We start from the raw sequence: 14,258 nt of genomic DNA, 5'->3' as shown, positions 1-14,258 counted from the left end.
ACGCCGTAGTCGATAATCATCTTCTTTTTCTTAGAGATGTCCGATATATGCGTTAAAATGTAATATCGGAAATTATCGGTATCGTTTTTTTTTATTATCGGTATCGTTTTTTTTTTTTTTTAATTAAATCAACATAAAAAACACAAGATACACTTACAATTAGTGCACCAACCCAAAAAACCTCCCTCCCCCATTTACACTCATTCACACAAAAGGGTTGTTTCTTTCTGTTATCAATATTCTGCTTCCTACATTATATATCAATATATATCAATACAGTCTGCAAGGGATACAGTCCGTAAGCACACATGATTGTGCGTGCTGCTGCTCCACTAATAGTACTAACCTTTAACACTTCATTTTACAAATTTTCATTCATTACTAGTTTCTATGTAACTGTTTTATATTGTTGTACTTTCTTTTTTATTCAAGAAAATGTTTTTAATTTATTTATCTTATTTTACTCATTTTTTTAAAAAGTACCTTATCTTCACCATACCTGGTTGTCCAAATTAGGCATAATAATGTGTTAATTCCACGACTGCATATATCGGTTGATATCGGTATCGGTAATTAAAGAGTTGGACAATATCGGAATATCGGATATCGGCAAAAAGCCATTATCGGACATCCCTACTTTTTCTCTATCTTCTTGTTACGTGACATTCATCCTCCGATGTTGCCATTTCTAATATAAAGTAGTGTAAAGTTCTTACTTATATCTGTCAGTAAACTCGCCATGAAAGCACTAAAACATACCGGTGTAGTGAGTTTACATTATTCACCCAAGGAACTTTATAGTTAGAGAGTTCCGGTCGGACGGTTTTTCACGGGACAGATTTCCGGCGTGGTTGTTGCACTGGCAACTACTGAAGCGATTGGAACAATACTTAAGGGAACTGTTAAACCGCCCCGCCCCAGTTGCACCCCCGGACATCACACCCGCACGGAGACAACTGCCCATCAGCTGCAACAAACCAAGAGCAGAGATCAAAAAAAGTCATCATAAAACTGAAAAATTGAAAGGCTGCAGGGCCGGACGAGATACCAGCTGAAGCTATCAAAACCTGACATAGAAACAGCTGCCAACTTGCTTTACAGCCTCTTTACACGATCTGGGAGGAAGAGTAAGTATCAGCACAGTGGAGAAACAGAATCCTTCTCAAGTTGCTGAAGAAGGGAGACCTCAGGGACTGCAGCAACTATAGAGGCGTCATGCTCCTTTTGGCGTAAGGCAAACTTCTCAACAGGATTCTACAGGAAAGGATGAAGGAGGCCATCAACGCCAAGCTCAGAGACCAACAGGAAGACTTTGAGCGAAACAAGTGATGTGCTGATCCTATCGCCAGCCTGCGCATCATTGAGCAGCCGTCGCTGGACTGGAACTCGGCCCTTTATATAGATTATGAGAAGGCATTCCATAGTGTGGACCGAGATGGTGTGGAAAGTGCTGAGGCGCTACCGAGTTCCAGAGACGATCATCCTCCTTATCAAATGTACCTACCAAGAAATCAGCTGCAGGATTGCCCAGCTGTCCAAAAGCTTTGAGGTGAAGACCGTAGTCAGGCAAGGGTGCCTACTGTCACCGTTCCTCTTCCTCCTGGTTATTGACTCAATCATGAAAACCACTACAACAACAGGCAGAAAAAACGGTTTTCAGGACTCTCTGGACAAAGTAAGACGACCTCGACTTTGTTGACGACTTGGCACTCCTGCCACACAACAACACCCAGATGCACCTGGAGACCTCGACTTTTTGACGACTTAGCACTCCTGCCACACAACCATACCCAGATGCACCCGGAGACCACATCAGCCAAGACAGGGCTCAAAATCAACAGGAAAAAGAGAAAGCTGATGAAAATCAACACTGCTGCCAACATACCAGTGGCAGTCAGTGGAGAGTCCGTCAGGGAGTCTTTCACCTACCTGGGAAGCGTAATTGACCAACAGGAAGTAACGGACCAAGACGTCAAGACCCGAGCAGTCAAGAACTTCTGGGAATCAGCAGGAGAACCAAACTCTGCCTCTTCAACTCCAATGCGAAGTCAATTCTGCTCTTTGGATGCGAAACATGACGGACTACACAATCCATGCAACAGAATTAGGCGTTCTTCAAAACCTGTCTGAGGCGCATCTACAAAATGCAGTGGCCGGACAAGATCCGGAACAAAGTTTTGTGGACAGGAACCAGTGGCTCAGCAGATACTGCAGAGGAGGTGGGGCTGGATCAGACATGCCCTCGGAAAGCCAGCATCAAACGCCAAGCCCTGGCCCGGAACCCGCAAGGAAAAAGGAAGACACTGAGGCAGAGTTAAAGGCCTACTGAAAGCCACTACTAGCGACCACGCAGTCTGATAGTTTATACGATCATCCTCCTTATCAAATATACCTACCAAGAAATTAGCTGCAGGATTGCCCAGCTGTCCAAAAGCTTTGAGGTGAAGACCGTAGTCAGGCAGGGGTGCCTACTGTCACCGTTCCTCTTCCTCCTGGTTATTGACTCAATCATGAAAACCACTACAACAACAGGCAGAAAAAAACGGTTTTCAGGACTCTCTGGACAAAGTAAGACGACCTCGACTTTGTTGACGACTTGGCACTCCTGCCACACAACCATACCCAGATGCACCCGGAGACCACATCAGCCAAGACAGGGCTCAAAATCAACAGGAAAAAGAGAAAGCTGATGAAAATCAACACTGCTGCCAACATACCAGTGGCAGTCAGTGGAGAGTCCGTCAGGGAGTCTTTCACCTACCTGGGAAGCGTAATTGACCAACGGGAAGTAACGGACCAAGACGTCAAGACCAGAGCAGTCAAGAACTTCTAGGAATCAGCAGGAGAACCAAACTCTGCCTCTTCAACTCCAATGCGAAGTCAATTCTGCTCTTTGGATGCGAAACATGACGGACTACACAATCCATGCAACAGAATTAGGCGTTCTTCAAAACCTGTCTGAGGCGCATCTACAAAATGCAGTGGCCGGACAAGATCCGGAACAAAGTTTTGTGGACAGGAACCAGTGGCTCAGCAGATACTGCAGAGGAGGTGGGGCTGGATCAGACATGCCCTCGGAAAGCCAGCATCAAACGCCAAGCCCTGGCCCGGAACCCGCAAGGAAAAAGGAAGACACTGAGGCAGAGTTAAAGGCCTACTGAAAGCCACTACTAGCGACCACGCAGTCTGATAGTTTATATATCAATGATGAATGATGAAATTTCCCGCTAAACTTCCGGTTGAAAAACTCCTTTGGATATGACGTATGCGCGTGACGTCACGACGGCAACGGAAGTATTCGTACCCAATGTGTCACCGTACAAACTGCTCTGTTTTCATTGTACAATGCCACAGTATTCTGGACATCTGTGTTGGTGAATCTGTTGCAATTTGTTTAATGGACAATGGAGACTGCAAAGAAGAAAGTTGTAGGTGGGATCGGTGTATTAGCGGCGGACTACAGCAACACAACCAGGAGGTTGTGTTGTGTTTGAGTTGGATAGCAGACGCGCTACGGTGAGTACAGCTTTGGCTTCCAAACATTTGATCGCTTGCTCGTACGTGCGTGTCGCTATGTGCATGTCACGTACGTAACTTTGGGGAAATATATGTTTCTTGCCGACTCTGATGGCGGCCGGGGTGTCGTTGAAAGCTCCGTAGTTAGCTTCAATTGTTAAGCTTCGCCAAACTGGAAATTATTAACCGTGTATTTACATGTTCATGGTTTAATAGTATTGTTGATCTTCTGTCTATCCTTCCAGTCAGGGTTTTTTTTAAATTTTGTTTCTATCTGCATTTGAGACTGATGCTATCACGTTAGCTACGTAGCTAAGTTAGTTAGCTTCAATTGTTAAGCTTCGCCAAGCTGGAAATTATTAACCGTGTATTTACATGTTCATGGTTTAATAGTATTGTTGATCTTCTGTCTATCCTTCCAGTCAGGGTTTTTTTTAAATTTTGTTTCTATCTGCATTTGAGACCGATGCTATCACGTTAGCTCCGTAGCTAAAGTGCATCACCGATGTATTGTCGTGGAGATAAAAGTTACTGTGAATGTCCATTTCGCGTTCTCGACTCTCATTTTCAAGAGGATATAGTATCCCAGGTGGTTTAAAATACAAATCTGTGATCCACAATAGAAAAAGGAGAGTGTGGAATCCAATGAGCCAGCTTGTACCTAAGTTACGGTCAGAGCGAAAAAAGATACGTCCTGCACTGCACTCTAGTCCTTCACTCTCACGTTCCTCATCCACAAATCTTTCATCCTCGCTCAAATTAATGCGGTAATCGTCGCTTACGCGGTCCGAATCTCTCTCGCTCCATTGTAAACAACGAGGAATTGTGAGGAATTTTTCCTTCTGTGACGTCACGCTACTTCCGGTATAGGCAAGGCTTTTTTTTATCAGCGACCAAAAGTTGCGAACTTTATCGTCGTTGTTCTCTACTAAATCCTTTCAGCAAAAATATGGCAATATCGCGAAATGATCAAGAATGACACATAGAATGGATCTGCTATGCCCGTTTAAATAAACACATTTCCTTTCAGTAGGCCTTCAAAGAAACGTGATCAACTGGACCAAAATGGCTAGAATAGCCCAAACCAGAGCACGATGGCGAGTGGTCGTTGATGGCCTATGCTCCACTTGGGGCCAAGGGCATAGGTGGCAATATAGATATAGGCTCGCTAACTACACTCGCCAAAAACAGCTCAAGTTTTCAAATTCAATTAAATAAATATTTGAGTGATCTGTCAGTTCTTTAATGCTTTTAAATGGTAGGACAATAACAGGATTGTGTTGCCCAGGCAAATATGATGTCACATTTTCAGAAAGTCAACAAGTGTCTTGTCAGTAAAGTCCTGCAGTTTCATTTACTGTTGCTCTTCTGACCGGCACACTTGTGTTTGTCTACCTGGCACTTGTAAGAGAATCTTGCATCACACGCACCACAACTGAACGCTTTCTCACCAGTGTGTACCGGTAATTGCATGTGCACTACAAGTTAGGATCGGGTACAAAAGCTTTTGTTGCAGATTGTACAAGTGAAAGGTTTGTCGCCGGTATGTGTGAGTGTGTGTCTTTTCAAATGGTGAGTCCGTCTAAAACTTACGCCACAGATTGTACAGCTAAATGGTTTCTCCCCGGTGTGTATTTTCATGTGTTCACTCAGCTGTGCATTTCGTACAAAGCCTGTGCCGCAGGTCGAACAGGAATAAGGTCTCTCCCCAGTGTGTATTCTAGTGTGTGTTTTCCAATTTGCCGGCTGGTGGAATCCTTTACCGCAGAATGAACATGTGAAAGGCTTTTCCCCAGTGGGTGTTCTCATGTGACTTTTCAAGGATGGCTTCCGTTTAAACCTTTTGCCACAGACGGAACAGGAAAAAGGTGTCTCTCCGGTGTGACTTCTTGCGTGTGGTATCAGATTCGCCTTTTCAAAGAATTCTTTACCACAGAATGAACAGATAAACTTTTCCCTCCCAGTGTGCACTTTCATGTGTCTTCTCAACGATCGCTTTCCACTGAAACGTGTACTGCATACGGAACAGGCAAATGGTTTCTCTCCAGTGTGTGTTCTCTGGTGGCCTGTCAGATCATAGCGGCGACTAAACGTTTTGTCACACTGAGAGCATTTAAAGCGCGTCTTGTCTTCATCGTCAGTGTCGTCACTACCTGCAGCTGAGATGTCATCTGCTTGAGCTGCTCCACAGTGGTCTCCCTCAGCTTCTGTCCCCACTTGTTGAGATGCGCCCCGGTGGTCTCCCTCAGCTTCTGTCCTCACTTGTTGAGCTGCTCCACAGTGGTCTCCCTCAGCTTCTGTCCTCACTTGTTGAGCTGCTCCACAGTGGTCTCCCTCAGCTTCTGTCCTCACTTGTTGATCTGCTCCACAGTGGTCTCCCTCAGCTTCTGTCCTCACTTGTTGAGCTGCTCCACAGTGGTCTCCCTCAGCTTCTGTCCTCACTTGTTGAGCTGCTCCACAGTGGTCTCCCTCAGCTTCTGTCCTCACTTGTTGAGCTGCTCCACAGTGGTCTCCCTCAGCTTCTGTCCTCACTTGTTGAGCTGCTCCACAGTGGTCTCCCTCAGCTTCTGTCCTCACTTGTTGAGCTGCTCCACAGTGGTCTCCCTCAGCTTCTGTCCTCACTTGTTGAGCTGCTCCACAGTGGTCTCCCTCAGCTTCTGTCCTCACTTGTTGAGCTGCTCCACGGTGGTCTCCCTCAGCTTCTGTCCTCACTTGTTGAGCCGAGTTGCTGCTTGGAGGCTCCGCCTCCCTCTTCTCCTCACTTCCACCTTTGTCTCGGTCATCTTCACTCTTCACAGGGACACCAATCACTGGGAACTTCTCCACACCTCCAAGCACCTTTTGACTGATGCTGTGCGGCTCCTCTTCCACTTTAATGCGAGGGGCCTCTGCATCCTCCTCTTCCACTTTAATGTGAGGAGTCTCTGGCTGATCCTCTTCCACTTTAATGCGAGGGGCCTCTGCATCCTCCTCTTCCACTTTAATGCGAGGGGCCTCTGCATCCTCCTCTTCCACTTTAATGTGAGGAGTCTCTGGCTGATCCTCTTCCACTTTAATGCGAGGGGCCTCTGCATCCTCCTCTTCCACTTTAATGTGAGGAGCCTCTAGCTGATCCTCTTCCACTTTAATGCGAGGAGCCTCTGGCTGATCCTCTTCCACTTTAATGTGAGGAGCCTTTGGCTGATCCTCTTCCACTTTAATGTGAGGAGCCTCTGGCTGATCCTCTTCCACTTTAACGTGAGGAGCCTTTGGCTGATCCTCTTCCACTTTAATGTGAGGGGCCTCTGGCTGATCCTCTTCCACTTTAAGGTATGGTGTCTCTGCATCCTGCTCTTCCACTTTAATGTGTAGGGCCTCTGGCTCCTCGTCTTCCACTTTAATGTGGGAGGGCTTTGGTTCCTCCTGATCCATTCTAAAACTCCACTTCTGCAGCTAAGCTCTTCTTCACAGACGTCTGCAGAACATTAGACAGTAGGGACGTAACGGTATGGTAAATACTACAGTTTCAAAATGCTCACGATAATGCAGTGACACGTGACAGGAAACGAGAACCGGGAGCACGCCCGCCTGAAAGCTCAAGCTAGTGGATCCTCGTGCAAAGCTAAAATTGGACGTTCAAACGCTCTTTGGCTTCGCAGTCAAGCGAAATAACAAGACGGAAACGGTTTTTTACATTACCGCAATAATATTGTACCGTGGCCTTTATATTGTATCGTGATATCTAGATATTGTTACATCCCTACAAGACAAACCTATGCTTTGTAAAAGTGAAAACAATGAATACTGTCTAGTCGTTGGACAGATAATGCATACACACTAAAAAATGTTGAGTTAAAAAATAACCCAATTTTAACCCAACTGCTGGTTAAGAGAAGGACGACCCCCTTATTTGAGTTATTTTAACTCAACATTTTGGGTTAAGTTTTTCAACCCAACTTTTGGGTTAAATTATTTAACCAAAATATTGAGTTATGATAACTCAATGTTGGGTTATTTTCAACCAAATTATTGGGTTGAATTATTCAACCCAAAAGTTGAGTTATACCAACTCAATGTCGGTTTATTCACAACCCAACTATTGGGTTTAATTTGTTTAACACTTAAGTTGAGTTATGCTCACTACAATGTTGGGTTGTTAAAATTGGGTTTTTGAATCATTAAAAGGGGCTGTTTGTAGGGATGGGTCCCTTTCACATTTGAGCCAATACGGAATCTATACCGGTACTCAACGGTACCAATTATCGGTACTTTTGTACAACTTAATAAATATTATTGGAAAATAATAATATCTAAATTTTTATTGGAAGATTTAAAAATTAGCTGTTTATGATAACGTCTGTGCAGTTGTTAGATCTTGTTTTCATATAAAATTTCTGAGCCAATTACTTTGTTGGCATTGAAAATTGCAACGTTACCTAGAGTCAGTTAGTTTGGCTGAGTCTGCTCTCAGTGCTGCTGGAGTGATGTCCAAGTGTTAGGGATGCAACGATTGGAAATTTTGTGTCACGGTTATTTTGACCAACATCATTACTGTTATTATAATCACAATATTGTTGAACGTGTTCGAGAAGTATTTTAACCACACTGAAATCCTTAGATTGTTTTTTAAATATCTAAAATAATTACTCACTTTTAGAAAAGCGACTATTTTGCGTGATTTGTGTTTCTTATGCTTTACTGATGGAGTTTTAGTCTAGAAAAACTAATAGCTAAACTTTTGTTTTAATTATTGGTTGGTACTTTAGCACTTTAAGATGTATTCAAAATTAAAGGCCTACTGAAAGCCACTACTAGCGACCACGCAGTCTGATAGTTTATATATCAATGATGAAATCTTAACATTGCAACACATGCCAATACGGCCGGGTTAACTTATAAAGTGACATTTTAAATTTCCCGCTAAACTTCCGGTTGAAAACGTCTGTGTGATGACGTATGCGAGTGACGTCATTATATAAACGGAAGTATTGGTACACCTTTGAATCCAATACAAAAAAAGCTCTGTTTTCATCTCAAAATTCCACAGTATTCTGGACATCTGTGTTGGTGAATCTTTTGCAATTTGTTTACCGAACAATGAAGACTCCAAAGAAGAAAGCTGTAGGTGGGATCTGTGTATTAGCGGCTGGCTGCAGCAACACAACTAGGAGGACTTTGACTTGGATAGCAGACGCACTATCCGACGCTAGCCGCCGACCGCATCGATGATCGGGTGAAGTCCTTCGTCGCTCGCTGGAACGCAGGTGAGCACGGGTGTTGATGAGCAGATGAGGGCTGGCTGGCGTAGGTGGATAGCTAATGTTTTTAGCACAGCTCTGTGAGGTCCCGTAGCTAAGTTAGCTTCAATGGCGTCATTAGCAACAGCATTGTTAAGCTTTGCCAGGCTGGAAAGCATTAACCGTGTAGTTACAGGTCCATGGTTTAATGCTAGATGCTATCACGTTAGCTCCGTAGCTAAAGTGCTTCGCCGATGTATTGTAGTGGAGATAAAAGTCACTGTGAATGTCCATTTCGCGTTCTCGACTCTCATTTTCAAGAGGATATAGTATCCCAGGTGGTTTAAAGTACAAATCCGTGATCCACAATAGAAAAAGGAGAAAGTGTGGAATCCAATGAGCCAGCTTGTACCTAAGTTACGGTCAGAGCGAAAAAAGATACGTCCTGCACTGCACTCTAGTCCTTCACTCTCACGTTCCTCATCCACAAATCTTTCATCCTCGCTCAAATTAATGGGGTAATCGTCGCTTTCTCGGTCCGAATCGCTCTCGCTGCTGGTGTAAACAATGGGGAAATGTGAGGAGCCTTTCAACTTGTGACGTCACGCTACTTCCGCTACAGGCAAGGCTTTTTTTATCAGCGACCAAAACTTGCAAACTTTATCGTCGATGTTCTCTACTAAATACTTTCAGCAAAAATATGGCAATATTGCAAAATCATCAAGTATGACACATAGAATAGATCTCCTATCCCCGTTTAAATAAAAAAATGTCATTTCAGTAGGCCTTTAAAGAATGAATTAACGTTTATGACAACCTTTTTCCAAACACAATATAGAATGTGAGATACAACAGGATAATGCATACATTTATCATTTGTTTTCAAAACGCTTACAAAAAAGTGGGAACCCAAACATTTACTGTGGGACCCCGTGTTTATGACTTGATGGGGTCCCTGGGACCCCATTTTGAAAATTCCTAGCGCCGACACTAACAAAGCGTCGTTTTCTTTAAAACTGTCATTGCGCCAAAAACAACAATGAATCAAAATTCATGTTATGAATTATTTACTGATGACTTCACGTCAAATATTCCACTTTGAGAAAAATGTTTTGAGGAAAATATTTCATTATTTTTGTACAAAGGTCATGAAACAAAAAACAAACATTAATAAAGTCATAAAAACGTATAATCAACGGGTGGATCTGAAGATGAGCTCAGGATTTGAGTGTTGAAAATAGAAAAAATAAAAACTATCGTATGACTTACGTTATGTTGAACAATTTTGCGAGGTGAAACTATTTTGGGTCTCCAAGAATTTTAGTGAGAGGTTTTTCTTTGAAACGGTCATTGCTCAAAAAGTAATTCATCAAAATCAATGCTGTTATGAATTGTTGACTTTTTAAGTCCCCAAATAATTCACATCAAATGTTCCACTCTGAATTTTTTTGGGGGGGGAAAATATTGCATATTTTGTGTCTTTGCCATTAAAAAAAAGTTTTCTTTGACAAAAAAGGTATAAAATATTTTTTTTTATATATTAATATCGACAAGTATGAAGTTGCGCTAGGTTGATATAATAATAAGAAGAATTAATAGTAATAAAATAATTAATAATAAGAAGAATTAAGGCCCAAGCTATTTGTTTACATGCTTTTTTTCTTTGCTATTTGGGCTTATTGGACCCTAATTAGAATAAAAACTAAGAATCATCTTTTGATATGATGTACTTAGTCCACAAGTACACAAACGTGTACTTCATGTTCAGTGACATGCTAATTCTTATTTTTACACTTTTTTCCCCCAAAATTCCATTGTATGTTATACTCTTCTGACACCACCAGATGGCAGTATAAGTGTCCACATAAGTGGCCATAAGACCCCAATTCAGTAGTGTACACAATTTTGCAAATAAGAGCTAAAAGGTGCTGTCCACGCATGTGGACACTAAGCCTTTAGAGGTTTTAATATGCAACTTTTAAAAATATATATATTTTATGACTGAGACACTAACGACCAAACTTGAGGGGAGCTCTAAAGGAAGAAAAAAAATTAACATATATAGTGTTTGTTTTGAAATTGAAAAAAAATCAAAATGGCCCCCACATGCTTTTAATTTTACACCTCCAATTATGAATTATTGATGTATTTCAAGTCAAGTTATGTAGACGTTACTAAAATGTGGATCTGGTGTGGAGAGCAAAACACAGCAGGAAGAGAGGAGAAGCCATGCTAACCGCTAAGCTAGCTTGAATGCGAAGTAGTGAAACAACAAGAACACTTCACCTAAAAATAAAATATCATTTTTTGTCAGATTACTTGAATATATATTAGATAGTGATGCTTTTATTTGATCAAACATTAATAAAGGAGACAAGCCACAACTTACTCTCTGCAAAATTAACACTCTTAAAGTTAGAACAGATTGCACTTTGTACAGAATATATTTGTTAAAAACTAACGTTAGCAGATTATCCATACATGATATACATTTCTTTCTTTCTTTTCCTCTATCCTCTTGTGGGGCAGACTGCCTCGTACATGCACATGAATCCTACGCTATTGCCATTTCTAACACAAAGTAGCGTATAGTTGCAACTTATATCTGTCAGTAGACTCGCTATGGAAGCGCTAAAAACAAAGACATAGATAGAAGAGATAGACAACAAAGATGGCGGGGAGAAGGCGCTGTCGAAGTAGAGGCGCATAAATAAGACCGCCCACAAAAGGGTGCATCCTGAAGAGACTGTCAGAAAGCGACTTGAAGATGATCTGTAAAACACCATCTGTGCCAGTGTTTTTCAACCACTGTGCCGCGGCACACTAGTGTGCCGTGAGATACAGTCTGGTGTGCCGTGGGAGATGATCTAATTTCACCTATTTGGGTTAAAAATATTTTTTGTAAACCAGTAATTATAGTCTGCAAATGATGTGTTGTTGTTGAGTTTCCGTGCTGTCTAGAGCTCGGCAGAGTAACCGTGTAATACTCTTCCATATCAGTAGGTGGCAGCAGGTAGCTAATTGCTTTGTAGATGTGGGAAACAGCGGGAGGCAGTGTGCAGGTAAAAAGGTATCTAATGCTTAAACCAAAAATAAACAAAAGGTGAGTGCCCCTAAGAAAAGGCATTGAAGCTTAGGGAAGGCTATGCAGAACCAAACTAAAACTGAACTGGCTACAAAGTAAAGAAAAACAGAATGCTGGACGACAGCAAAGACTTACTGTGGAGCAAAGACAATGTACATCCGAACATGACATGACAATCAACAATGTCCCCACAAAGAAGGATAAAAACAACTGAAATATTCTTGATTGCTAAAACAAAGTAGATGTGGGAAATATCGCTCAAAGGCAGACATGAAACTGCTACAGGAAAATACCAAAAAAAAAGAGAAAAAGCCACCAAAATAGGAGCGCGAGACAAGAAGTAAAACACTACACACAGGAAAACAGTAATAAACTCCAAATAAGTCAGGGTGTGATGTGACAGGTGGTGACAGTACACCTACTTTGAGACAAGAGCTATAGTGATGCATGCTTGGTTGTGCTTTAAAGTCATATCCAACAATTGCGACAACGACTTTTTTACTGTCAACTGAGTTTTGTTTTTAAAAACCTTTTCTGCTGGTGGTGTGCCTCCGCATTTTTTCAATGCAAAAAAAATGTGCTTTGGCTCAATAAAGGTTGAAGAACACTGATCTATGCAACATTTTGACCAAAGAACCACCATTACATGCAATGTAAAAAGTCATAGTATGACCCCCTTTAAATGTTTTCTAAAAAAAACAATGTTAATTAAGTCATTATTTGTTATAAATTGATCTGCATTTCATTATTTTTCTAATTTTAATAAACAAGACTGCAAATTGTTTGCTGATTCCATGGGACTGCTTTTGTTTTTGTGTACGAGACAGCGGCGAGTGACACGCCTGAACATCAGACTTTCTCCCCAAATTGATATTTGACTTGAATTTCACCTTTGACTTGGTCATCTTCACTCTTCACAGGGACACCAACAACTGGGACCTTCTCTAGGCCTTGACTGAAGCTGTGCGCCTCCTCTTCCACCTTAATGTGGAGGGTCTCTGCCTCCTCCTCTTCCACCTTAATGTGGGGTGTCTCTGCCTCCTCCTCTTCCACCTTAATGTGGGGGGCCTCTAGCTCCTCATCTTCGACTTTAATGTAGGGGGGCTTTGGCTTTTCCTTCATCTTAGAGCGCCATTCCTGCAGCTAAGGGGGTCGAGCTTTTTCACAGGGGTCTGCGAGACACAAGAAGATAAACATATGCTTTGGACAAGTAGCAACTCTTAATATTATCTGGAAGTAAAGATAATGGATAAGACAAACCAAGGTGCCGGCATTGTTTAAAGGCCTACTGAAAGCCACTACTAGCGACCATGCAGTCTGATAGTTTATACATCAATGATGAAATCTTAACACTGCAACACATGCCAATACGGCCGGGTTAACTTATAAAGTGACATTTAAAATTTCCCGGGAAATATCCGGCTGAAACGTCGCGGTATGATGACGTATGCGCGTGACGAAGTCAGAGTAACGGAAGTTATGGTACCCCGTAGAATCCTATACAAAAAGCTCTGTTTTCATTTCATAATTCCACAGTATTCTGGACATCTTTTGCAATTTTTTCAATGAACAATGAAGGCTGCAAAGAAGACAGTTGTAGGTGGGATCGGTGTATTAGCAGCGGACTACAGCGACACAACCAGGAGGACTTTGTTGGAGCGCAAGCCGCGCTAGCCGCCGACCTCACCTTGACTTCCTACGTCTCCGGGCCGCCAAACGCATCGGGTGAAGTCCTTCGTCCTTCTGCCGATCGCTGGAACGCAGGCGAGCACGGGTGTTGATGAGCAAATGAGGGCTGGCTGGCGTAGGTGGAGAGCTAATGTTTTTAGCATAGCTCTGTGCAGTCCGGTTGCTAAGTTAGCTTCAATGGCGTCGTTAGCACAGCATTGTTAACCTTCTCCAGCCTGGAAAGCATTAACCGTGTATTTACATGTCCACGGTTTAATAGTATTGTTGATTTTCTATCTATCCTTCCAGTCAGGGGTTTATTTCTTTTGTTTCTATACGCAGTTAAAGCACGATGCTATCACGTTAGCTCGTAGCTAAAGCATTTCGCCGATGTATTGTCGTGGAGATAAAAGGCACTGAATGTCCATTTGGCGTGCTCGACTCTCATTTTCAAGAGGATATAGTATCCCAGGTGGTTTCAAATACAAATCCGTGATCCACAATAGAAAAAGGAGAATGTGGAATCCAATGAGCCAGCTTGTACCTAAGTTACGGTCAGAGCGAAAAAAGATACGTCCTGCACTGCACTCTAGTCCTTCACTCTCACTTTCCTCATCCACGAATCTTTCATCCTCGCTCAAATTAATGGGGTAATCATCACTTTCTCGGTCCGAATCTCTCTCACTCCATTGTAAACGGGGAATTGTGAGGAATACTAGCTCCTGTGACGTCACGCTACTTCCGCTACAGACAAGGCTTTTTTTTATCAGCGA

The 14,258-nt window shown here is 42.4% G+C and overlaps 1 protein-coding gene across 4 annotated transcripts in view; it reads right to left on the bottom strand.

Annotated features, from left to right (window-relative positions):
* LOC133644278 (zinc finger protein 658B-like) overlaps positions 1-14,258 on the bottom strand; it is a 41,089-nt gene that overhangs the window by 1,905 nt on the left and 24,926 nt on the right. For 3 of the 4 annotated variants that reach the window (XM_062038649.1, XM_062038647.1, XM_062038648.1), the window contains 2 exons: positions 12,708-12,989; positions 5,670-6,970 (listed from right to left, as the gene is read on the bottom strand). In XM_062038649.1, the coding sequence (XP_061894633.1) occupies positions 5,670-6,927 (1,258 nt within the window). In that variant the 5' untranslated portion in view covers positions 6,928-6,970; positions 12,708-12,989. The remainder of the gene's footprint in view (positions 1-5,669; positions 6,971-12,707; positions 12,990-14,258) is intronic. The other variant, XM_062038650.1, reaches the window with a different exon arrangement.

Source organism: Entelurus aequoreus, linkage group LG27, assembly GCF_033978785.1.
Source record: "Entelurus aequoreus isolate RoL-2023_Sb linkage group LG27, RoL_Eaeq_v1.1, whole genome shotgun sequence".
Classification (NCBI taxonomy): Eukaryota; Metazoa; Chordata; class Actinopteri; order Syngnathiformes; family Syngnathidae; genus Entelurus; species Entelurus aequoreus.
This window is presented reverse-complemented; position numbering and strand designations above follow the sequence as displayed.